Below are 24,831 nucleotides of genomic sequence, written 5' to 3' on the forward strand. Positions count from 1 at the left end.
AAAAAATTGATGCTAAAACTAACTAACTGGTCCTAGCACCCAACTTCAGCTAGTAGATGCCATTGCAGGTTATTTAGTTAATTTGACATTTGGAATGGCGTGCCAACCACAAGAGTCTTCAGAACATCGAGGTTAAGGAGGAAAGTTCTCAGTAACAACACACATAATTCCTTAAAAGCAAATTCCAGAGGAATTCCCAAAGTCACAGGAACTACTCTTCATCTCTTAATACAAATTGCCTACTAGAGATATAATTGGAAAATATAGAATTATTCTTTTTACATTATCATATTTAAACATAGATTGTCTCTTCAGGTCAGGTCACAAACCTTGCCAACTGATAACAAAAGAGTAGCAATAGAATATTAAATGTAATTATAAGCTAGCATAAATGAAAAAACAGCAGCAAGAACAAGGAAAATAAAAATGACATGACATAGACAATAATCAGTAGGAAAGATAATACTCAAGATGCCAGAGGGAAGATAATGTTGAAGATGTTAGGTCTCAACTTGTTTGAGTTCATGGTTATCAAGGAGCCAAAAGGAAAGAGGTAAGCATATTTGTCAAAGGCACGGTTAGGCTCAAGGCTCAGCTGAGGGTGCCTCGCTTTATGAGGCGCGCGCCTAGGTGCTAAGGGTGCGCCTCACCTTCAGGCACAAGGCGCACACCTTTTGCTCCTGTGTAATATATATATATATATATATATTTTTTATGGACTTGTTAAAATCTAACCAATAATAACCAGAAAAAACTAAAAAATATTTGATAAAACAATAAAACACCCCATTATTTAGTTATATAGTGTTGGTTATTTGTTAATTATGAGTTTATAAGTTTACATTTACCTCTTTGTAGGCATATATTTGAAAATAATGATGTACAACTATTTTAATACAAAATTTTCAATGTGCGCCTCACATTCAAAAGACTCACACCTAGGCTCCAAGCACTCTCGGCACCTCAATGGGCCAAGTGCCATTAGAATTGTACTTGTTTGTAAAAACCCATTTGCTACCAACAACTTTCTTTTCATTTGGTAGATTGACAATATTCCAAGTGCCATTAGCTTCTAGGACTTGCATCTCATTCATTACTGCTTCCATCCACTTTTCATCTTGCAATGCATGATGTATATATATCCTTAAGAATCACTACGTCATCAATGCTAGATGTGAAGGCTTTGACCTGTAGAGATAGCTTTGAATATCCCACATAGTTTGAAATAGAATGTTTTGTACACGATCTCACCCCTTTCCTTAGAGCTATTGGGATATCAAGATCATCAAACTTGTTGGAAGTAGCCTTTTCCATGCTATCACTACCCTCAGTTTCTAGACCCATCTCTAGATTAGACATCGGATTTGGCGGAGGGTCATGAAGCCTTCTAAAATATACCAAAAATGGTTTATCCAATGCTGGATTTTCTTGAATCCGGTCTTCATGATCTCCCCCTGAATTAGACATTGAATTTTGAGTAGGAATAGGAGGTTCAAGGACTGATTCAGTGGCAGTAGGGGTTTCAAGATCTTGGATCATGGGTAGAGGCAAAATAGAATCCCACTGTTCCTCTGCACTGGACCTTTGTTCCTGTAGAGAAGTGGTATGAAAAAATGGTGGTTGTTCAAGGAATGACACATCACATGACACAATGAAACGTCTTGTAGAAGGGTGGTAGCACTTGTAACCTTGCTGAGTGGGAGAATAACCAATAAATATGCATTTAAGGGCTTAGGTTCAAGTTTAGATTGAGAGGGTTGATTTTATGAACAATCACAGTGCACCCAAAGACTTTTGGTGATAAGGAATTTAGAACCCGATTGCAATGAGGATAGGAATCAAGTTGGACACTCAAAGGGGTTCTAAATGAAAGAACATTGGAGGGAAGCCAGATAATAAGGTAAGAGGAGGTAAGAACAACTTCTCCCCAGTAGGCATTAGGGACTAAGGTAGTGAACAAAATTGCCATTGCAGTCTCAAGAAGGTGGCGGTTTTTCCTTTCTTCCACCCCATTTTATTAGGAATTATAAGGGCATGAACTTTGATGAATGATTCCATGTTTAGTTAGATAATAATTGAATTTATTTGAGAAATATTCCCTACCATTATCTGAATGTAAAACATGGATTGAAAATTGAAAGACATTGTTGACCATTTGATGAAACCTTTTAAATACAACTAGGCTTCAGATTTGTCTTTCATTAGGAACACTCAACTAACCCTTATGTGGTCATCTATAAATATGATAAACCACCGAGTGTTAGTCAAATTAGAAGTCCTTGCTGGCTCCCAGATATCACTATGAATCAAATAGAATGGCTTTGTAGGTTTATATGTATGAGATGGATGAGAAATTCTGGTTTGTTTAGCAAGGATGCATTGCTCACAATGAAAGGAATGACTTCTTTTATTAATAAAATGATAGGGATACAAGACTTTGAGATAATTGAAGCTAGGGTGTCCTAAACGCTGATCCCATAGCATAAATTCAGAATCTGAAATAGTAGACAAGGAAGATTGGATTTGAGACCTAGATCCAAGGGACTGACCATTCTTTGAAATATAGTAGAGGCCTCTTTTCTCCTCAGCATTTCCAATCATTTTCCCTGAAGATAGGTCCTAAAATTCACAATAGGAAGGAAAAATTGTCACTAGACACTTCTCTTCTTGAGTTAACTTACTGACAACAGATTGCAATTTAAATTAGACACAAACAACACTGATTTCAATTTTAGGCCTGCCACATTAGTTGTACCTTTCTCATTGAGATTGGTAGACCTTGATCACAAGGTCCATAGGTTGATAGCACTCTCAAAGATCCAATCATGTGATCCGACTCACCTATGTCGATTATCCAACAATCTATAGGGAATTTGAAAGAGATTAGAGTGTGTATAGGTATACCTTGCTTAGCAAGTGACACTACCAAGTTAGGAGCTTCACTTGTCTTAGATTTGGCCATCTTGGTTTGGCTCAATAGTTGCTGTAAATCCTCCAACTGATCTGCAGACAAAATTAGGTTGGTTGATTTTCCGATTTCCACTTCTCCTCCATAGCCTGCTTGATTTCCCTTCCTATGATTTCTAGGCTTCCAATTTGCTAGTTTTCCATGAATTTTTCAGCAAGTTTCCTTTGTGTGATATGGTTTATTATAGTGATCACACCAAGGTTTTTCCTTTTGAAGCTCTCCTTTGGATGGATTTGATATTTTTATCCTTGAGGAGACTAATGTTGATGTCTATAAGTTTACATCAGAATTGATCACTCCTGAAGGATTTAGCATCACTTTTTTTTTTTGGTTTTCTTCTCTTCTTACTTCTGCAAAAACTTCCCTTATTAATGGAAAGGGCTTGGTTTCAAGCAACCTCCCTCATACTTCATCAAGATCAGAATTTAGACCATGCAAAAAATCGAACACTCTCTTTTTCTATCATCTTTTCATACTTAAAGCCATCTTCAGCACATTGCCACTTAATCTCATGGAATAGATCCATCTCTTGCCACAACTCAGTTAAGCAATTATAGTATTCAGTAACTGAACTATTACCTTGCCTTCTTGTCTGAATAGTAGAGCAAATCTGGAAGCTTTGGGCAGTGTTCTCCATGTCCAAGTAAATTTCTTACATAACTTCCCAAATCTCTTGAGTTGTCTTGTAGAACAAATAGGTCCTCCCAATCTTTGGCTCCATAGAATTAACTAACCATGCCATTACTATAGAGTTTTAATCCTCCCAAACACCATAATTTGTTGAATCAATGCTTGGCTTAGAAGCTGTCCCATTTAGATATCCAACATTGCCCTTTCCTCGGATCACCAGTAAAACTGACTAGAACCATTCTTTGAAGTTGGTTCCATTCAGTTTATGCTGAGCGATCTGGAGAGAGTGATTATCGAGAATGATTGGGGGTTGTGGGACTTGAGTATTCCTTGTTGTAGATGGTAGATTGGTAGAAATTTCACCTGCTGCAAGAGTCTCAGCCATATCGTGAACTTACAGAGATCTACCAGCTGTAGAACAGGAAAAACAAGTGGGAAAAACTGCCACGGAACCATGGTTCTGATACCATGAAAAATAAACTTTCTGGAAGTTTCATGAATGAAACAACTTCCATGAATTTCATTGATCTGCGGTATGTAAATATATACACAAAGTTTCCTAAGAAATCTCCTAGAATTTAGGACTAGATTACCTCCTAGAATGTAGGACTAGATTACACTCCTAATATTTAGGAATAGATTACAACAACATACTTTAGATTAAGATTAATATAAACCAGAATTTCCTTATCTGATTTTAAGGAATATCCTTATCCTTCCAGCTGGTTATCTCCTTTATCTTTATCTTTAGTATTTTCTCTTCTCATCTTCTCAATTATAGCTTAAATTTTCTCCTTTATCTTCTCCAACAGTTTATCTAAATAATAAAGCTCTAGGGATGGCTTAGAGTTGAAATCCAATGAGTCAGTCACCATACCACAAGAACAAACATGTAGAAAGAAGGGAGAACAGCAGTCAAAAGAAGACTATTCTCTCCAAGAAAAATCAGTGGAAGGAAAAAATGAGTCCGGATATTGGGATTTATGGGGAGTAAAAGTGTACTTTTTGAAGTTACCCATAGATCATCACAGTTGTTCAATCATCTGAATGTTTAAAGAATGGATTAGTGTTGATAGCTAAAAATTGGGATGATTGATAACTACAATCTTTGATTGATTGATTGCTATAATTGTGTGATGTAATTGATCCTGTTGTAATCTTTCCCAATCCAAATAATTGTGAGAGTATGATAGGTTTCTTATTGTATCGTTATGTTGCTGTTTATGTTGTTGCTTCTGTTTTGTTTATTGTTGTTAGGTGGTTTATAAGATGTCTCGGTGTAGAGGCTTGTTGTCAAGGCAGCTACTATAAATAGCAGTGTCTTCTCTTTGTTAAGATTGTATTCATTTTTAATTTCACTGGTGAATATTGAGAGTTTCATTTCCTCTCTTGGTTTTCGATTCTAAATTCTTTTCAAGCTCTTTCATACTGTTTCATGGTATCAGAGCAACTGACATGAATTTGTCACCTGTTCAAGGTGCTTCCTCCTCTTCACCACCTCACTTGTCATCTACCTTTTCTCTTTCTTCGCAATCTGATTTTGGTGCAATTGCAAAGGCCTTCCAATTTATTCCTATCAAATTGGATTATTTTTTGGAAGGCGCAAGTTCTAACTACAATACGCGCCTTCGATCTGTTTCCATTCTTGAATAAGGTTTCACCACTACCTAAGTATGTTGCTGAGCCTGGTGATAAGGAAGTTGTAGGATCGATGCTGAATCCAGAGTATATGGCATGGTTGCGATCGGATTAGCTCCTTCTTGGCTGGTTGTTCTCCACAATTGATAAGGATGTACTGGCGCAGGTAATACATTGCGAGTCGTCTTCTGAAGTATGGTCTACACTTGAGAATTTGTATTCGAGGCAAACAATCGCTAGGTCGTTTCAACTTAAGCAGCAACTACGACTAGTTAAGAAAGATGATATGTCGATTAACGACTATATTCTCAAGATTAAGACAATTGGACATTCACTGGCTACTATAGGTGAACCTTTGGATGGAAAAGAATTGTTGCTTGTAATTCTTAATGGTTTAGATCATAACTATGAAACTGTAGTTAGCCTAATGACGTACCAGATGAATGATGCAGATCTGGACAAGGTCTAGTATCTGCTATTAATGCATGAACATAGATTAATCTCTAAGAATGTACCACAGTCGATGGTCAATGTTGATTCGGTCACACCTTCAATGCAAGTCAATTTGACTGATTATAATCAGAGAGGAGGAGCTAATAATTTTCAGAGTATGAGAGGAGGTCAAAATCAAAGAGGAGGTGGTTTTGGTACATGAGGAGGACGTGGTCGAGGTCGTCAGTCTGGTAGACGTTTTTACTGCCAATTATGTGGCAAACCAGGACATTTGGTTGATCGATGCTATCATCGCTTTGATAAAAAATTTCAAAGATCCTTTGGTTTTGTTCCAAACCAGAATAGGTTTGGTAATTCACCAGTGAATTCACAGTCAGATTCTAGAGCTTATATAGCCTCCCTAAGTGACTCTAATGAGGTCTACATGAGTGATGTTAGTTCGGTTCAAAGTGCTCACTATAATCAATTTTCTCAACAGCCTTTAGATCGTCAGTCTTATGACCGACAACCATCTTTTTCTGATCAGCCATGGTTTGTTGATTCTGGAGCAACAAATCACATCACCAGCAATCTTCAAAATCTCTAATTGCATACTCCTTATAATGGTGGAGATAAAGTATCTATTGGTAATGGTAAGAAACTCTCAATCTCAAATGTTGGCCTTAGACAATTGTATTCTCATTCTCAACCTATGTCTTGTATTACCTTACCTAATGTTTTACATGTTCCTAACATGCGAAAAAATTTAATCAGTGTCTCTCAGTTAATTAAGGATCATGATCTTATTGTTGAATTTGATTCTCATACTTGTGTGATTAAGGACAAGAATACCGGACAAGTGCTACTCAGAGGGCAGCTTAAGGATGGGCTATATCAATTGAATTCAGCTATTGCTTCTGCTGATTTTAGGCTTCTAGCTCATTCATTTAGTCCAAAGTCTCTTGTACGCAGTACATCTCCTTCTACATGTACTCAATTTTCTTTTCCAAACTGTAAACAATCCACTTCTTCTAATTCAGGATTGTCTTCTACTGTAAATGTAAATGTTGCCCAAACTAATCATGCTTGCAAGCAATGGCATGCAAAACTAGGGCATCCTTCACTCAATGTACTGCGATTGGTGTTGAATAAAATTCAAGTTCCATTTTCTTTGTCATCTCTATCTTTTTGTGATTCTTGCAAAATTGGTAAACTTCATCAACTTCCTTTTTCTGATTATGAAATCACAGCAGTTAGACCACTTGAACGAGTCTATTCTAACCTATGGGGGCCTTCCCCCACTTTATCAACCAAAGGCTATCGTTACTATATTGTTTTTGTTGATGCCTACACCCGCTATACCTGGCTATACCCTCTAAAGTTAAAATCTGATGCTTTGTCAGTTTTCATTACCTTTCACAAACTAGCTGAACTTCAATATAATGCCAAGATTAAATCTCTACACACAAACAATGGGGGAGAGTTTAGAGCTTTTCTACCTTATTTACATTCACATGGCATTCAACCACGTTTCACTTGTCCTCATACTTTTCAGCAGAACGGTGTTGCTGAAAGAAAACATCGTCACATAGCTGAAATGAGACTCACTTTATTAAGCCATGCTGCCATGCCTCTTAAGTTTTGGGTAGAAGCTTTCCAAACTGCAGTTTGTCTTATAAATCTGCTTCCTTCAGCTCCTCTCAAGTTTCGAACACCTTTTGAGATGTTATTTCTTAAATCACTTGATTATCTTTTTCTTCAGCCTTTTGGCTGTGCATGTTTTTCCTATCTTCGTCCCTATTCCAAACATAAGTTCACCTTTCATTCCACAAAATGTGTCTTTATTGGGTATAGTCATGGTCATGCAAACTATAAATGTTTGCATCCTTCTGGTCGTGTCTATGTTTCTAGACATGTTCTCTTTAATCTAGATGATTTTCCTTACCCTAGTTTGTTCCAGTCTGTTTCTTCTTCATCTAGTGTTCTTTCTACTATTTCGGGTCGTCCATCTACTTCGGTATTTCAGTCATTCCCTTCTTTTTCTCATTTGTCATCTCCTTCCTCTGTAGTAGCATAACCTTCGGGTTCTTTCTCCTTACCATCTTCTCCACCTTCTGCAGCTTCATCTCCTGCTGCTTCTACTTCTCAGTCTTTACTTGTTGTTCCTCAACCCCATTCTCCTGTGTCTTCTTCATCCTTGTCCTCTCCATTGTTGGAGCCTTCTTTGTTGTTGCCAGCAGCCTCTCGTGTTCCTAAACCTTCTGTTCATCCTATGGTCACTCGATCCAAGGCTAAACTTCTTACTACTACATCTCCTCATGCCTTAGTGAGCTCTTTGGAACCTACTACTGTTAGTGAGGCCTTCTTAGATTCAAAATGGGTCAAGACTATGGAAGAAGAGTATACTGCCTTACAACATAATCACACTTGGGATTTAGTTCCTTTCTCTAAAAACATGAATGTTATTGGTTGCAAGTGGGTTTTTCGAATTAAATATAAGGTAGATGGTACAATGCTTCGTTACAAAGCACGTTTGGTGGCCAAGGGATTTCATCAAAATCCCGACATTGACTATGTCGAGACTTTCAGTCCTGTTATTAAAGCCCCAACAATTCGAGTGTTGTTTTCTTTGGCTGTTACTTTTGGCTGGGACATCCAACAAGTGGATGTTAATAATGCATTTTTGAATGGTGATTTGAGTGAGGATGTTTTTATATCTCAACTAGAAGGGTTTGTTCATTCTCAGTTCCCTACTCATGTTTGCAAGCTGAAAAAATCTCTTTATGGATTAAAACAGTGCACCACGAGCCTGGTATACCAAGTTGAGAGTTGCTCTGCAGTCTTGGGGTTTTGTTAGAGCAGTTTCAAATGCTTCCTTGTTTGTTAAGAGAACTGCTCAATTTGTTCTATATGTCTTAGTCTATGTTGATGACATACTGATTACAGGTTCCGATTCTTCAGCCCTTAGAGCTTGTATTCAAGATTTGAATACACATTTTGCTCTCAAAACGCTGGGTTCTGATAGCTATTTTCTTGGTTTTGAGGCTCATCGTAATACTGATGGCCTTTACCTCACTCAAACTAAGTATACAATTGATCTGTTAAAGAAAACCGCTATGTTGGATTGTAAGCCTTGTGAGAATCCAGTTAACACAGCAAATGAGGTGAGTCTTTCTCGGATCCTTCTCTCTATCGCACTGTGATTGGCTCCTTGCAATATCTCACTTATACTAGACCGGATATTGCTTTCATTGTTAATCGGCTCAGTCAGTTTCTTTCAACTCCTAAGCAGCAACATTGGGTTGCTTGCAAGCGTCTGTTTCGGTATCTTAAAGGTTTTCTTGGTTTGGGGTTGTTCTTTTCTCCCTTCTCAGCTGATCTTTCTCTTACAGTGTATACGGATGCTAATCACGCGGGTTGTCGAGTACTCGTCGATCTACCAGTGGGCTGTGTGTGTTTCTTGGAAGTAATTTGATTATATGGAGTTCTCGTAAGCAGTCAGTTGTAGCTAGGTCTGTAGGAGAAGCTGAATACTGAGCAATTGCTCAAGGTGTGACTGAAATTATGTGGTTAAAATCCTTGTTTTCAGAGCTTGGCTATCCGTGTACTCATATTCCTATTCTCTGGAGTGATAACCTAGCTGCTAAAAGCATTGCTGAAAATCCGATTTTTCATGCTCGTACTAAGCATTTGGAGATTGATATTCACTTTGTGTGGGAGAAAGTTGAGAATGGGGAGGTTGAAATTCGCTATGTTCCTACTGACTATCAAGTTGCTGATGTTTTTACTAAAGACTTAGCTAGAAGTCATTTTCAGTTTCTCTGTGATAAGCTTCATCTAAGGATATCTCCTATTCAGAAGCCTGATCTTCCAAGAATCCCTCTCATGTCAACAGTCAAAGAGTAGCTTCTTGTTGTTGCTTATTATCAGTTGATTCTCCATGGGGTCTAATTTGAGGGGGAATGTGAGAGTATGATAGGCTTCTTATTGTATCGTTATGTTGCTGTTTATGTTGTTGCTTCTGTTTTGTTTATTGTTGTTAGGCGGTTATAAGATGTCTCGGTGTAGAGGCTTGTTGTCAAGACAGTTTCTATAAATAGCAGTGTCTTCTCTTTGTTAGGATTGTATTCATTTTTAATTTCACTGGTGAATATTGAGAGTTTCCTTTCCTCTCTTGGTTTTCGGTTCTAAATTCTTTTCAAGCTCTTTCATATTGTTTCAATAATAGTATGAATATGGGGTGTAGAGTTGGAGAAAAATAACAACCTATGACCTTTTCTTCATCATGCTCTCTTCTATACTCTCCCTACCTATTTTTCAAGCATTAGCATAAGTTGCTAGAGACTGATTTAAATTATTTAATTCACAAGCATATGTAACTAGCAGATAATGAAAATCAACCACAATGAAACTGAAATTCAGGAAATGTTCTAAAAGTAAACTCACTGTTATTGGTTCTTCTGCTTCAAGCATTCCAGTATTATTGACCAACATTTCACCATATTCTCCAATACACCAAACTGTCACTCGAACAAGACTTTCCTGATGAAAATATCAAAAAAGTTCTCCACTTAAAAATTCTAGATTATAGAACTTCCACATTAAACTCTTCCCTTATAAAATGAAGTACCTGTTCACCTGATGTTTGGACTGCTCTGAACAGGGACCGTATAGCATATCCATGGAGGTTAGAAGCATTTGTTATGACAACAATTAGGGAATGCCACACTTCATCGGTCACAAAATTTCCTGCCTACTAAGCATAGCACAAGGATTAGTGCCTTTTATGACATGCACTTGATTCACAATAAGTAAAATGGAAACTTAAAAAGACACCAAAAAAGACACAAGGAATACATCCAAGACATTGGACGTGAATGAGAGAATTTAAGATTAGAAATAAAATTATTCAGCAATAGCAGCACCAACCAGAAATTAATACCATAAGTAAGCAACATAATAGCATCTGCAGGTCCAATTTGGAGGAAATAAAAAAAGAAAAAGCAGAAATAAAAAAATCAACAAAACTGGGATCAGAAGATATACAAAATAAAATCAGTAAACATGATCATTGACACAGTTTATTCTCTACTCTACAGGCAGATCCTCATCACAGTAACCAAACATTCCAAAAGTAAACCAGATGCAATCTAGGGCTAGAATAACAGCCAGATTTCCACCACATTGTATTAAGAATTTGTAAAACTAGACCATGAAAAAATATTTGAAAATATCCTATGTCATTGCAGAGGAATTAGCTATCCCACTACTATGATGTGTCACAACTTTTTTCCCAAAATTGTGGGCTGCTTGTCTCAGATGCTCAAAATCTGTATAATATTTAAGAACTTGGATTTTGCATGAGAATATAGAACTCTGGATGACAAAATATGCTTTATACATACATACGTACAAGCTATGGATGATAAAACTTGGCATTGCATATATATACGAGCTACTACCTATCAATCTTTAAAATACGAAAAGGGGTGGCTACAAAGTGGTTAAGCTGCAAAGGAATGTTTTTTTGGGGAGTTCCCAGTAATGGGAAGAAGATGGCTCTAGTTTCCTGGGGTTGCATGGAGAAAATAAGAAATTTGGAGGCCTTGGGGTGGGCTCTCTTCTTATTAAGAACAATGTTCTGCTGTTTAAATGGTGGAGGTGGTTCCTCAATGATGATGGTTTCCTATGGTGCAAAGTCACTATGGGCAAGTATAACTTAAGCCCTTCTTGACTGCAAACTATAACTTCAGTCTCTTCTCATCATATTAGTACGGTCTGAAAGAAATCTCAGCAACCTGTTTACATTCTACAGAGCTTAGAGCTGTGGCTCATAGCTGCTTGATGTTTTGTTGGGAAAGGGGATCATGCCCGTTTTTGGGAAGATAACTGGTTGGGTCTGCCAGTCCTAAATGAGAGGTTTCCAAGGCTTTTCCAGATCTCTGAAAATAAGAATTGTTGCATTTCCTTTATTGGTTCTTGGTCAGGTTCGGTATGGGTTCGGAACTTGTGTTGGAGGAGGCCCTTATTCCAGTGGGAGTCTGTGCATTTGGAGGATCTTATGCAGTTAATTTCAGCACAAAATTTCAGTATTGATTCAGAAGATAGAATTTGTTGGCCCTTGGCTCAAAGTGGTGATTTTTCGGTCCGTTCATTGTGCCTCCAATAGAAGAGAATGTGGTTTTCAATGGGGGTCTACAAGCTTTGGGGTGGTCGTTAGGAATATATGGTTTACTATCGATCCGTCTAAAGTGGAAGTTTTTATATGGTTGGCTCTCCTTAACAAAATTAGCACCAAAGAGAATTGGGTGAAGAAAGGGATTCCAGATATTGATAATATTGGTTATCCTTTCTGCTGCCACTTTGATGAATCTGGGGATCACCTTTCCTCCATTGTGAGGTAAGTTGGAGTTTCTGTTGTGAGGTTTTCAATGGTGGGGTTTACATTGGATAGCTCTACCTTGGAAATGTCTGATCGGTGGGAAGCAGGGGTTATGTCTGTGGGAAGACTATCAAAAGATTTTGGTCTCTGTCTTCTTCAGCGGAATGTGGACTTTACAGCTTGAGTTCTATAGAGTGGTGTTCGACAATGTTTCAGTTCCTTCAGCTGATCTGTTCAGACTGACTATTGCACATCTATTTTACTAGATTCAGGTTTGGGACCCCTCTTTCCCATACTCCTGTTCACAACTTATATTGAGTGCAGACCTGTAGTGTTTTTGGCAGTAGAGGAGGTAATTGGTCTCAGCTTCAGCTTCGGATTTCACTTCAGCTTCAGCTTGTGGGTGGTTCTGCCTCCTTGAGTATGATTGTCCTTTGGCTACTGACAGCAGCTGAGGTTGGTTTCAGTTTCTTTCCCTATTCCCTTCAGGATTGGGTGGATGTTGACCTCTGTTTTTTCCTCAAGTCTCATTTGGTGGAGTGAGGATTTTGATCTATTTGAGTTGTTTTTGTTGTTCATGTTCTCACCTAAATTAATTAATGAATTCATACATTCTTTTAAAAGAATACTTGACATTGCGTTATATGATAACTCTTGTCATCCATAGTAGTTTGTCAAGTTCTGAATGCCATTAGAGTGTTACAGCTTGCACACCATGGTTGCTCTAAAAACACAATTCATCCCTGTAGTAGAAGCTCAGAAATTGAATTCCCAATTGTTACCATACTATATTAATACTGTTAGGTACCAGAAAAAGTATAAAGAATATATGTTTCAGACCGGCCAGTTCATTGGCTTGTGCTAATCTATGCCAGTCTCTTTCTTGATTTTTTGGATTGTACAGGTACATACTGGTTTTTGTGGGTTTTTTTCTAGTTTTCTTTCTACTCATTTTAATTTAGAATAACATTTATACCGTATCAATAAAAAAAATTGGATTTAAAGCCCACAATGTGATTACTTTTATACCCCCCCTCTAAATCTATGTATGTATATTTTAATTTTTGGATCTTGACATGCAATTACCCTTTAATTCTAGTACTATATTTCCAAAAATTTCATTGTGATAAACATGAAAAAGTCTCCACCGCATTTAAAAGAGGACCAACACTTTCGAAAGAGAAACTTATAAACTGTGTCTTTAAATTGAAATGATAAAGTAAAACTATTAAAAAAAATCATAATCATATTTAAACATGTACCAATAATCAATATGCAGTTTAATACATTTTAAGCCAAATGATTTTTTTTTTTTTAAAAAAAAGGGGTAAGAAACAAGATGGCTTTGAGAGAGGGATAAAATGTTGACAGTTGGATTACATCAAGGATCTCCAATTAAACCCTTATCTCTTTGCCATACTAATTAATAGATAAACTCACTAAACATATCCAAGCAAAGGTGCCATACTATATGGTATTTGCAAATGACATTGTCTTGGTAAATGAGACTAGAAAAGGGCATGAATAGTAAGGTCGAGATATAGAGGAAGAGGACCAGCTTTACAAAATAGAGGTTTTAAGTTGAGTGGATTGAAAACCGAATATATGGTATGCAAGCTTAGTAAAATATAAGTGTGGATAATTGTCAGATCCTTGGATCTGACGAGGGTTATTCTAGTGAATTGAAAGTAAAGAGGGAGAATTGAGAAGAAAGTTGAGAGAGGAATGAGAGAATCAGAAAGAACAAGAGAATGAATCTTCAATTGCATGCCTTCCTTTCTCCTACAACCATTCTTTTATCGGAACCATAAGCAGCTACCTTCAGTTACCGTAACTGGAAACCCAACAGCCTTATAACAACCCTAGCTTCTAACTGTTTTACAACCAATGATGCAACCCTAACCGTTTCTAACCAACCTACAACAATCAGAACCCCCATTTACACAATTACCCCCTCCCATAGTCTAGAGTTGTGACAAATCCCCCCTTCTTGAACCACTTCTTGTCCCCAAGAAGTATTAAAGCTGACTACGGATCAGTGGATCAACCGATACCAGCCTTGAGTGCCATATTTATCTTCCTTTCTCCTCTATGCTTGTTCATGGGCCGGTCAGAGAGTAGCAGTGTCCGCAGCTGTTGAATGTTCTTCCTCCATCTCAATTCCGTCTTTTAACTCAACAGCCGCCTAAATTGAGTGTAGCTGGACCGCTGATATCTCTGTTTCTTCTGGGAGAACAACCTTTCTTTCACCTTCTTCCCTTCCTTTTTCTAATCCTTCCATGTCCAGTAGTAGCCTCCAACATTGGTGGCCATGACTGAATTTGTCTCCACATTTAAAGCATAACCCTAACTTCCTTCGCTGTTCCATAGTAGAAAATTAGGCTCTATTAGAGTTAGGATAATCTTGAGAATTCCCTCAATTTCCTTCCACTTGTTGACTAAACGAGGGCTGGACTTCCATGGAGAACATGTACTTCTTTACGATTGTTCTCAATGCAAGTTCCCAGAGCATGGCTTTCTCTACAGCATGCTTGATGGTAGCTGGCTGCATCATCTTCACCATTGGTCTTAGCTCATCTTTTAAGCTGCTAATAAAACTTGGCACAAAGTAGGGTTCATCTAGGGTCGGGTAGGAAAGAGTTAACAATGATTTCAGTTCTTCAAACCTGATTAGGTAATCCTCCACTGCACCTTCCTGTTTCAATTTGTTGGAACTCTTCTACCACATCTGTCGTTCTTTCACCGAAGCGAGCACAAAGTTCTTATGCAATTTCCTGCCAAGTCAATTCAGATTTCCCACCGCTCCACCCCTAGAACCATGCATCCGCGACATCATTAAGATATGCCGCAGCCAAATTGACCTTTTGACTCTCAACCACACGAAAATAGTGAAAGAACCTTTCACATCGTCATATCCACTAATGCGGCTTGCCCCTATCAAATGCCAGCATTTCCAGCCTCGGCATGGATATATTAACCTGGCAGGTATATCCCCCTCGATTGGAAGCCCCTGCCATGAATTCGGATCGATCCTATGCCTCCACAGGATCGCAATATTGGCCACGATTCCCTGCTCGTGTCAAGATCAGATCAGTGGCTGTTCTTGGAGGGAAATCAGTGGGCAAACTTGCATTCGGCAGCCTCGAGAACAAACATAAAACAATACTCAACTGCTGCCCGAATCCTGCAAACTCCTCCTTGAGGCTGGAAATGTGCCCCTTGATGCCAGTGAATTCAGCCTTCACGCTCTTCTCCACCGACATTATCATATTCTTCATCGCTGCATTCTCAACTCTACCCTTACTCACCTCCTCCTATGTCTGGAGAAGGCCAAGCTACACCAACTCGAATTGCCCCTCCAATTGTTCTTGAGTGTGGCAAAGGCTCGTCTCCATCACATCCAAGCGGGCCTCCAATTGTTTCATTCTTGTTCCTTTGGCCATGCATTCCCCTGTTGCTACTTCCAATTGGCCACGGACTTGGAAGGAACCACCTTTTTCAGCCTAATCAACTCTCTTGATGGACCCAACTGCCACCTTTTCAGCATCGTGAATCCCGCTCTAGTTACAACTGCCCTAAGTCTGCCTACACTGCCTCGATTTGAGTTCACTTTACACCCATCTCTTCTGACCTGCTTCACCTTCAATTCCGACTTAAGATCGTCAGAATTTTCTTGGGTGTTAAACACAATTGACACCCCGATGTGCTGGAAGTCAATCATATGCCTTAATCGCAATTCATCACTTCGGTCACTGCTTCCGCTCTGCAACCCTATTCTGCCTCTGAAACAGCAGTCACCCAAAATTCACAATCGCCTAACTTTCCTTCTGAGTTCGCCTCTTGAATCGCGCACTGTAGCAACTGAGAGTCAACTGTCGGCTTCGCCTTCAAGACTTGAAGATCGCTGTTGGTCCTCAACTTCGCCTTCAAGACTTGAAGATCGTTGCTGGTCCTCGCTCACCTCCTAGTGCCGAACCCAATCAAGAACGTCCGATTCTTGGATCAATGAAAGTTGGCCGTCAAAGTTGCTGGGTCTGCCTTGCTCCCACGCCCGGTCTTGCTCGCCTCACAGTGCCCAACCCAATTGAACTGGCAGATTATTGAATCAGCGAAATTGTCAGCCGAAAATTCCTGGACTGCTTCTTCTTTGCATTTTGGATAGAGTTGCCACCACTCCAACCTTGAATCGATCAGAATTTTATCCACAGATTAATCGCTCTGATATCACTTTGTCAGATCCTTGGATCTGACGAGGGTTATTCTAGTGAATTGAAAGTAAAGAGGGAGAATTGAGAAGAAAGTTGAGAGAGGAATGAGAGGATTAGAAAGAACAAGACAATGAATCTTCAATTGCATGCCTTCCTTTCTACTACAACCATCCTTTTATAGGAATCAGCAGCAGCTACCTTCAGTTACCGTAACTGGAAACCCAACAACCCAGTAACAACCCAACAGCCATATAATAACCCTAGCTTCTAACTGTTTTACAACCAACGATGCAACCCTATCCATTTCTAACCAACCTATAACAACCGCAACCCCCAATTTACACAATTACCCCCTCCCATAGTGTAGGGTCGTGACAATAATGTTATGGTGAGACTTGAAAATCAAGTCATCCCACAAAAGGACCAGTGCAGCTATTTTGGATTTGCAACAATAAAAAAAATGATATAATTAGAAATAAGATTATTTGCAAAAGGTCATAGTAGTTTCTATTGAAGATAAGATGCATGAAACACAATTAAGATAATTTGATTATAGGAAAAAAAGAATAATAGAGACACCTACGAGAAGAGAAGATGAAACGTGACAAATCTTTAGCGAAAGAGGTAGAGAAAGACCGAGAAAAACTTGAAAGGAAACTCTTAGGTATGAGTTACAAGAGCTTTATAAAAGATATAGCCATGAATAAAATAATAGGCAACCTAGAATTCATGTCTAACCCCACCTACTGAGATTAAAGAATGATATGTTGTTATTTCTTAATAACATATGACATTGATCAAACATGCAAATGAATATGTATCCTTTTGTATAAATATAACAATTACAGCAACAAGTCTGAAATGATACATTGGCATGTCCCATATTGGTGCGTATCATACCATGACAAGAATGGTATTGTCAAGTCCCTAGAGTTGGGCTTGGAAAATTATGGAATTCTGGACATAGAATAGAATAGAAAGCGAGACAAAGAATAAGAGAGAGAGAGAGAGAGGCAAAAGATTATTTCTGTTATTCCCCCCCCTTCTCCCATCACCTTAGGTTACATATATAGCCTCTCCTTAACTATCTAACTGTTACAATAACTAACTATTACAACAACATTTAACTGACTATTACAACAACTACCATCTAACTAATTGTTACAAATATAACTGACTAATAAATATAATTATTACAATTGTAATTTATTAATATTCCCTTCCTACCCCTAAGATCGTGACAATTCCTCCCTCCTCAAGAGAGTTCTTGTCACCAAGAACGTGCAACTGTTGACCTTGTTCTTCATCCAACTCCAGCCAGTTCTTATTTATTTTCTTCCTCTATACCTTCCATGTTGAGTAGTAATTGTTTTTGACATCGATGGTCGGGGCAGAATTTGGCGCCACACCTATAACATAATCCTAACTTCTGTCGCTGCACCATAGTACTTGATTCAGTTGCAATAGGGTTAGGGAAATCTTTAGAATGCACGTTCACTTGATCCCCTTCCAAAGGTTGATAGAACGAAGGCTGAATTTATGTTGCCATTGTGTATTTATTGTAGATCGCTTCTAATGTGAGCTCTTGCAATCTTGGTCTCTCAGCCACTTGCCTCACAGATGTCGGCATCATCATCTTCACCATTAATCTCAGTTCCTCCCTCAGCCCACTAATGAAACTGGACACCAAATATTGTTCTGTCAATCCTGGTTGCACAATATACACAATAGATCTCAATTTTTCAAAATTTGCTTGGTACTCCACCACTGACCCTTCTTGTTTCAATTTACTAAATTCTAGAGGTGTCAAAAGGGCCGGCCCGGTCCGGCCCACGGGCTTTTTAAAAGGGCCGGGCCGGCCCTTTTACTAAAAGGGTCGGGCCGAGCCCGGGCCCTTTTGCCATGGATAGGGCTCGGCCCGGCCCACGGCCCCCCTACAAGGGGGCCGGGCCGGACCAGCCCATGGGCTAGAGGGCCAGGCCGGGCCCTTAGCCCACAGGGCCTAGCGGGCCGGGCCCGACCCTTTTTTTCTTTTTTTTAAATAAGTTTTTTAAAAATAATGCATATAATATATACATATATAAATATCAAAATAATACATATATAAAAATCAATTTTTTTCTTTTTAAAATATTTCTATCTTAATTCTTAAGTTTTAAATATTATTTCATCATTTTATATTTCAAAATTCTATATGCCTTATAAATTTTCTTGTGACTTGATATGAAAAATAATGTACATATAAAAAGGAGAATGTTTATTTATAATTTAAATATATAAAAAATTTAACTTAAAAATTTTAAATAAATTGATGGTTATTATTTATATATATTGTGAAATTAAATTTTTTAGTATCCAATATCAATAATTATTAAAGAATAACAAAATTAAAAAAAAAAAAATGAGTAAGGGCCTAACTGATTGGCCCATAAGGGCCTCATGGGCCCGGCCCAAAAGGGCCCAACGAGCCATGGGCCGAGCCGTGGGCTGAATTTCTTTGGCCCAGCCCGGCCCTTTTGAACAGTAATGGGCCGGGCGTCTCGTGCTGGGCCGGGCAGCCCGCGGGCCAAAGCCCGGCCCTTTTGACACCTCTACTAAATTCTACGATCACATCAGCCATGCTTCTTGGTGGCCGCCCGACCCTTTTAACACCTCTAGTAAATTCTACGATCACATCAGCCACGCTTCTTTCACCAAATCGCTTACATAACCCTTCTGTGAATTCTGTCCAACTTCCCTGATTTCCTTCATCTTGGATCCAACCTTGATACCAAGAATCGGCTGCATCGTTCAAGTAAGCCGCAACCACATTGATTTTGTGCTCTTCTGGGATCCTATAAAACTGGAAAAATCTTTCACATCTCCTTGTCCACCACCTTAGTTTCATCCCCCTCAAACATTGAGATCTCCAATCTTGGCATCAGAGGATGAGTATGAGTCTAAGGCTAGATATTCCTCACATGTCTCTCTTGATTCGTAGGCTGGTCCTCTACTTCAAGAACCCCCTACATTCTTAGACAATTGCCCTGGTGTGGCAGGATTGGATCAGAGGTTTGCATGGGCAAAAATTTTGATGATAACCGAAATTGGGGCAGGGAGGACAGCATGCTGAACATGCTATTAATCCTCTGCCCTTACTACTCCATTGTTTTTTAACACCTCTCAATTGCTTCTTGGTGTTTCTCTGACACCCTTCACATGACTTCCCTTAATTCTGCCATGTCCACCCTACTTTGGGCCATCGCTTCCTGGGCTTGTGACAACCCATGCTCCAAAGTCTCCATCTGCCCCTCCAATTGTTTCAATCTGGTACCTTTTGCCATTGCAATTCACCACTGTTGTCACTGTACTTCTCCAATCACCAGCACAACCTTCGCCAATCACTTCAAAGCCTACCATTCACTGAGAGACTATCTACTGATCACCCCCACAACCACTTAAACTGGCTCTAATACCACAATGTCAAGTCCCTAGAGTTGGGCTTAGACAATTATGGAATTCTGGACATAGAATAGAATAGGAAGAGAGCGAGGGGGGCAAAAGATTATTTATGTTATTCTCCCCCTTCTCCTATCACCTTAGGTTATATATATAGCCTCTTCTTAATTGTCTAACTGTTGCAGTAATTAACTATTACAACAACATACAACTGACTATTACAACAATTACCATCTAACTAATTGTTACAAATATAACTGACTAATAAACATAATTATTACAACTATAATTTATTAATATTCCCTTACTACCCCTATGATCGTGACAGGTACACTATCTAGTACAAGATTAAAAATTATGGTGGTTATGAATATAATGTAATGGTGAATATTTCAATTCAAATTTAGCAAATCAAACACTGCAATTGAATTTAAGTAAATAGGAATTTATCCATTAGAAAATAGTTAGACCTATAAAACCTTCTCCCATTTTCTCTTTCTCTCATCTTTGTTCCTTAACCCTCCACTAACACCCCTAGAATCATTTTTCACATACTTTTGACACTACATTGCACAACCCCTCTTGTCCCCCAAATCATACCACGTCCCTCACTTCCTCTCAAACTATTTCCAAAACCACCTTTTATCCAACACCAACCACCAATGTTATTATGTTACATACAAAACCAGCTAGCTCTTTTCACTTTCACAACAAACCAAACAGGGGAACACCCTCCTCAAATATAGGATTGTCACATCATAACTTGATCAATAGCTATGGGCCCTCTAAACAAGCACAAGATACTCAATATAGTATGATTTCCTCTAAAATATGGTGGCAAGGCTGATTTATTATTCAATTTCCAAGAGAGTTATTGAAGACAATAGATAGTGGTTGATGATGACTGCAAAAATGAAACAAGCACAGGATGCTAAATTTATTTACAATAGGAAAAACTAAGTCATGTATCCATGTTGTAAAGGTTAGTTTCACAAAATCAACTACTTGATGGAACACAAACACATCAATTATCTTCATTCATCACCATCTCATGAACCTTTTCCATGTGAAGATGCTGTTGGAACTTTATTTTACCATTCCCCTCGCTAGAGAGTTACGTTAGGAAGGGCATCCTGCATAAAAATTTGCTACATTGTTCTTTTAAATGGATTTGTATTCTCAACGTGACTTTGAGAAGTCAATTGACATTATGAATGCCTCACCACCAACCATAACTTGGTTAGGATGAGGTGCAGTTTTTAATGATGATAAGTAATAAACCTTTCAAGTGCATTACATGAGAGTAGAACAAATCTCCATTCCCCACACAAAACAGAGTTAGGGAATCCATCAGGTTAGAACACATATTTTACAACACACAAGTCAACCTATTTCATAAAAAAATTCAAGATCTTATTCCAGAATAGTACAATTTTAGAAACACAAGACTGGGATTTCCACTACCTGAGAAAACAGGCTTCATAATGAGGCACTTTGCTTAAGATTGCTCAGAGATTCTGAATGTGACAGATTGGGTCTCTTCATCTGTGCTAGAGGCAGTGCCCACAAGGTTCATGGAGTGTAATGAAATTGACTAGATCATACCAGAACAGTGTGGTTGCCACCCCTCACCAGGCACTGTCACTGTGACCCTGCCATAAAGGTCACAAGTGACCTCCATCACTCTGTTTGGGATCCCTATGACTTGGATCCTGCAAAACCGTTCACAGGTGAACTCATCCCTCCTTGTCCTTGGATGATAACACAGCAGGAGAGATAAAGTGAGACCCACATTCCAAGCCAACTGGCTGTGGGCATGAGAACCTAGAGTTGAACCAGACATCGGGTTACTAGAATACCTCAATTGGTGTGCACTTATTCTTAAACTTACATTGTAATACTCAGAATACCCAAAATGCCTCCAGGGATCAAATTTACAAAAATGCCACCACGGTCAGCTTAACCAGCTAGCAGCAGTCTGTACATGTGCCATGACTTAAAACAAAAGTCCAAAACTGGATGCAGACTAGTGGATAGTGGGTTGCTTTCTCTTTGCACCAACATGCAGTACTATCATTTCCCAAAATGGGCACGTCCCCCCCCCCCCCTCTCTCTCTCTCTCTCTCTCTCTCTCTCTCTCTCTCCTGTCATGGAAATTCATAAAGCCACCAAAACCATTTGATATTGCTCTTGGCAGTCCAAAAAAAAAGTAGCAACCTTACAATTACTGATAAAAAGTGATAACACTACAAATGTACGCGGAAAAAAGAGAAAGGAAAAAACAGGATGCATGTTTAACTCACAAGAAGTAAACTCCTTTTGTAGCTCCCTAGAGGCTTGGAAACAAAGAGAAGATATGCATTAACAAGATAACCAGCAACAAGAAGGAAAAGTTCATTCTTCAATAGTTATGCTACTTCAAAGACTAAAGAAGAGGCCAAATTTTGTGCTGGGTTTGCGCTACATGTGTAGTAGCCAGCAGATAGTGTTGGTCAGCTCCTGCACTACCTTTATGTAGAGAAATTTGGGTGTGCCCATTCTTTGTTTGTTAGATGTGGAGCTGGTGATGCCTTGCAAAGCAAAAGGACACTTTGCCTTCCTCGTATAGGGGATGCACAAGGGACCCTCCAGAAGGTTGTGGAGGGTGCAATCAGAAAGATCCTCAACACCAGGAATAGTCAAACTTCAGGGCTTCAGCTTGTGATGTTCTTTATCTGCTTGTTTTTTTGGTGAAGGGAGCCATCATATTATTACGTATTCTATTTGAGATTTCTTGTGAAAATTGACACCTCCAGATATCAGATATACACGCAATTAAGATAGTTTCTGCATAATCCATGTTCATTACCCCCCCCCCCCCCAGTGGTGCCATCATTTTTTCCTTCTTTTCTTGACAAGTGCATATAAATAAATAAATCCCAAAATATAAGACTGCGGGAAAAAAAAAACGAGAACAAAAACAGTGCTCAAGCATATACAGTCAAAAATCCATGAAATAGGGCGGCTAGCACTTCAATATATACCTCAGAGAGAACCTTAAGCATCTGGTCAATGTACCAAATCTTTTCTGAGGAAAACCTACATCAGAAAATAAAAAGTAACCAGGCTAGACTTCAGAAAATAGGTTAGAAGAGAAAATAATTTTAATATATTCTAATGATATTATGGTTCTTAAGCATTGCTATATCTTAGTGGCAATTATTGATAATGAAATGAAATAGAAAGTAATAGCTGGATCTACAAAAATAATATATACAAGAAATATCATCCACAATACAAAAAGGGCATCCACAGTGCATGAGGCTCCAAGTTTTCCAAGGAATATCATCCACAGCGTACGCACTAAAGAGCAATATATTAAAAATATAAGAGGCTTAAATCCCTAGAGCAACAGATCTAATTCCTAGAGAATACAAACTTGTATAGCTTGTGCAGGCCTAACTTATATAAAAAGAGAATCATAAACATAAGTTTATCACCACTGGTAAAAGTTATAAACCACAGGAAGATATTGATTTTAAAAAAAATTAATTATACTACTTACCTCTCAACAATGGAGCAAATTTTGGCAGTAAGATCTCCTTTGAACTCTTGGTCACTTACTTCCAAGTATTCAATAAGCTCTTTTGTCAAAGGCTTTACATTTGTTTCATTTACTAGCAGGTACACAAGTTCAAGGGCCCTTTTACGAATAGAAGCATCAGAATCCTGAAAAATCATAAAAAGCAAAGTTATCAGCTTCTTAATTTATCCAACACAAGGTGCATTTCCAGTTAACTGTAATATTCAGGAAAAAGAAGGCATATGCATGAAATTAAAGTCATAAGTTCATACTGAATATAGTTGGAAGCTCAATAACTTGAATAGTTATAGTGAAATAGCATATTAACCAAAACCCGGGGGGGTTGAAGAAGAAGAAGAAAAGTAGAGTTAAACAAATGTTATTTCAAGAATATCACCCAAAAAAATCAAAACATGAAGACATCTCTGGAAAAGGCTGCATTGAGTAGTATGTTATATTCTGCTCGAGCAAGTGCACAGGACAAGTCAGTGCCTGAACCATCCAATCCAGTGCAGGAGTGACAACAATTATTTGTCAAGGCGATGAGATAAAGAGCACAAGGAAAATGCACAGAAAACATTTAACCAAGTCATGGCTAATGTTCATCATAGACCAGAGCAACACTAGCAATTAGTTCTTGGGAGCCAGGCAAACATGTATAGAAAGGTATATGATCCAGCAAGGATATATCCAGCTGTTTGTCACTAACAACCAAGTCACTCCTGATTGCAAGCCTCATTCAGTGAGGGACAAATGACAAAGAAACAGTCAATAACAGACTGTCCAGTTCCTCGGAAAACTATGAGACACTTTTATTACAAGAAAGTATTGAATTTTTATCATAAATAGAAAAGTGATTTGAAAAAGAAAAAAAAAAAAAAAGAATAAATAGGACAAAAAAGTATATGAACTATGGCAATCCAAGTACATATAAAGTATATAAGAATACAGGCCCCAAAGGAAAAGAGAACAAAAACAAAAACACAAGACCAGCACATGCCTAAAATAAAAAGACCTTAAAATCCCTTTCCACACACCAAAATAAACTTATGGGCCCATAAAATGAATGAGACAAACCTACTCAAGAAGCACTTCCTCCCAATAATCAAGAAATTCTAATATAATTCAACCCATCAAACTCCAAGAAACGAGATGATTGCACTACATAAACCAACTGTGACAAGCCAATAGAAAATAATATGGCTGAAAGTATCCTCCTAACTATGATCCTTGCTAAGTTATAATATAATGGCCTAGGACTGCTCAATGAGTACCCCTGTTCACCATTGTGGAGTATAATATGAGATCCTGGAGGTGAGTGGGCTGATGACCTGAAATAGTGGTGCAAGATGCATATCTTGAAGATTTAGTTTCAATTTTAATATTTAAAATAAAATTAATTTATCTAGCAAAAATAAAATAAAATAAAGCCTATAAAAATAATTGTACCAATTTGACTATCTCACTAGATATAGCCTATAAAAAAGATAAGTGTAATTATTTTACTAGATAACTTCTATAAAGTTAATCTCTTAGAGCCTTAGATAGAGGCAAATTAAGTTTCTTTCCCTAT

At 38.3% G+C, this 24,831-nt stretch overlaps 1 protein-coding gene across 1 annotated transcript in view; it reads right to left on the reverse strand.

Annotated features, from left to right (window-relative positions):
* LOC127796631 (AP-1 complex subunit gamma-2-like) overlaps nucleotides 1–24,831 on the reverse strand; it is a 94,011-nt gene that overhangs the window by 28,341 nt on the left and 40,839 nt on the right. Inside the window, exons 8-11 of the mRNA XM_052328875.1 lie at nucleotides 23,241–23,404; nucleotides 22,720–22,774; nucleotides 10,299–10,421; nucleotides 10,115–10,210 (exon numbers count right to left, since the gene is read on the reverse strand). Of these exons, the coding sequence (XP_052184835.1) occupies nucleotides 10,115–10,210; nucleotides 10,299–10,421; nucleotides 22,720–22,774; nucleotides 23,241–23,404 (438 nt within the window). The remainder of the gene's footprint in view (nucleotides 1–10,114; nucleotides 10,211–10,298; nucleotides 10,422–22,719; nucleotides 22,775–23,240; nucleotides 23,405–24,831) is intronic.

The sequence above is a fragment of the Diospyros lotus genome, chromosome 3, assembly GCF_014633365.1.
Source record: "Diospyros lotus cultivar Yz01 chromosome 3, ASM1463336v1, whole genome shotgun sequence".
Taxonomy (NCBI): Eukaryota; Viridiplantae; Streptophyta; class Magnoliopsida; order Ericales; family Ebenaceae; genus Diospyros; species Diospyros lotus.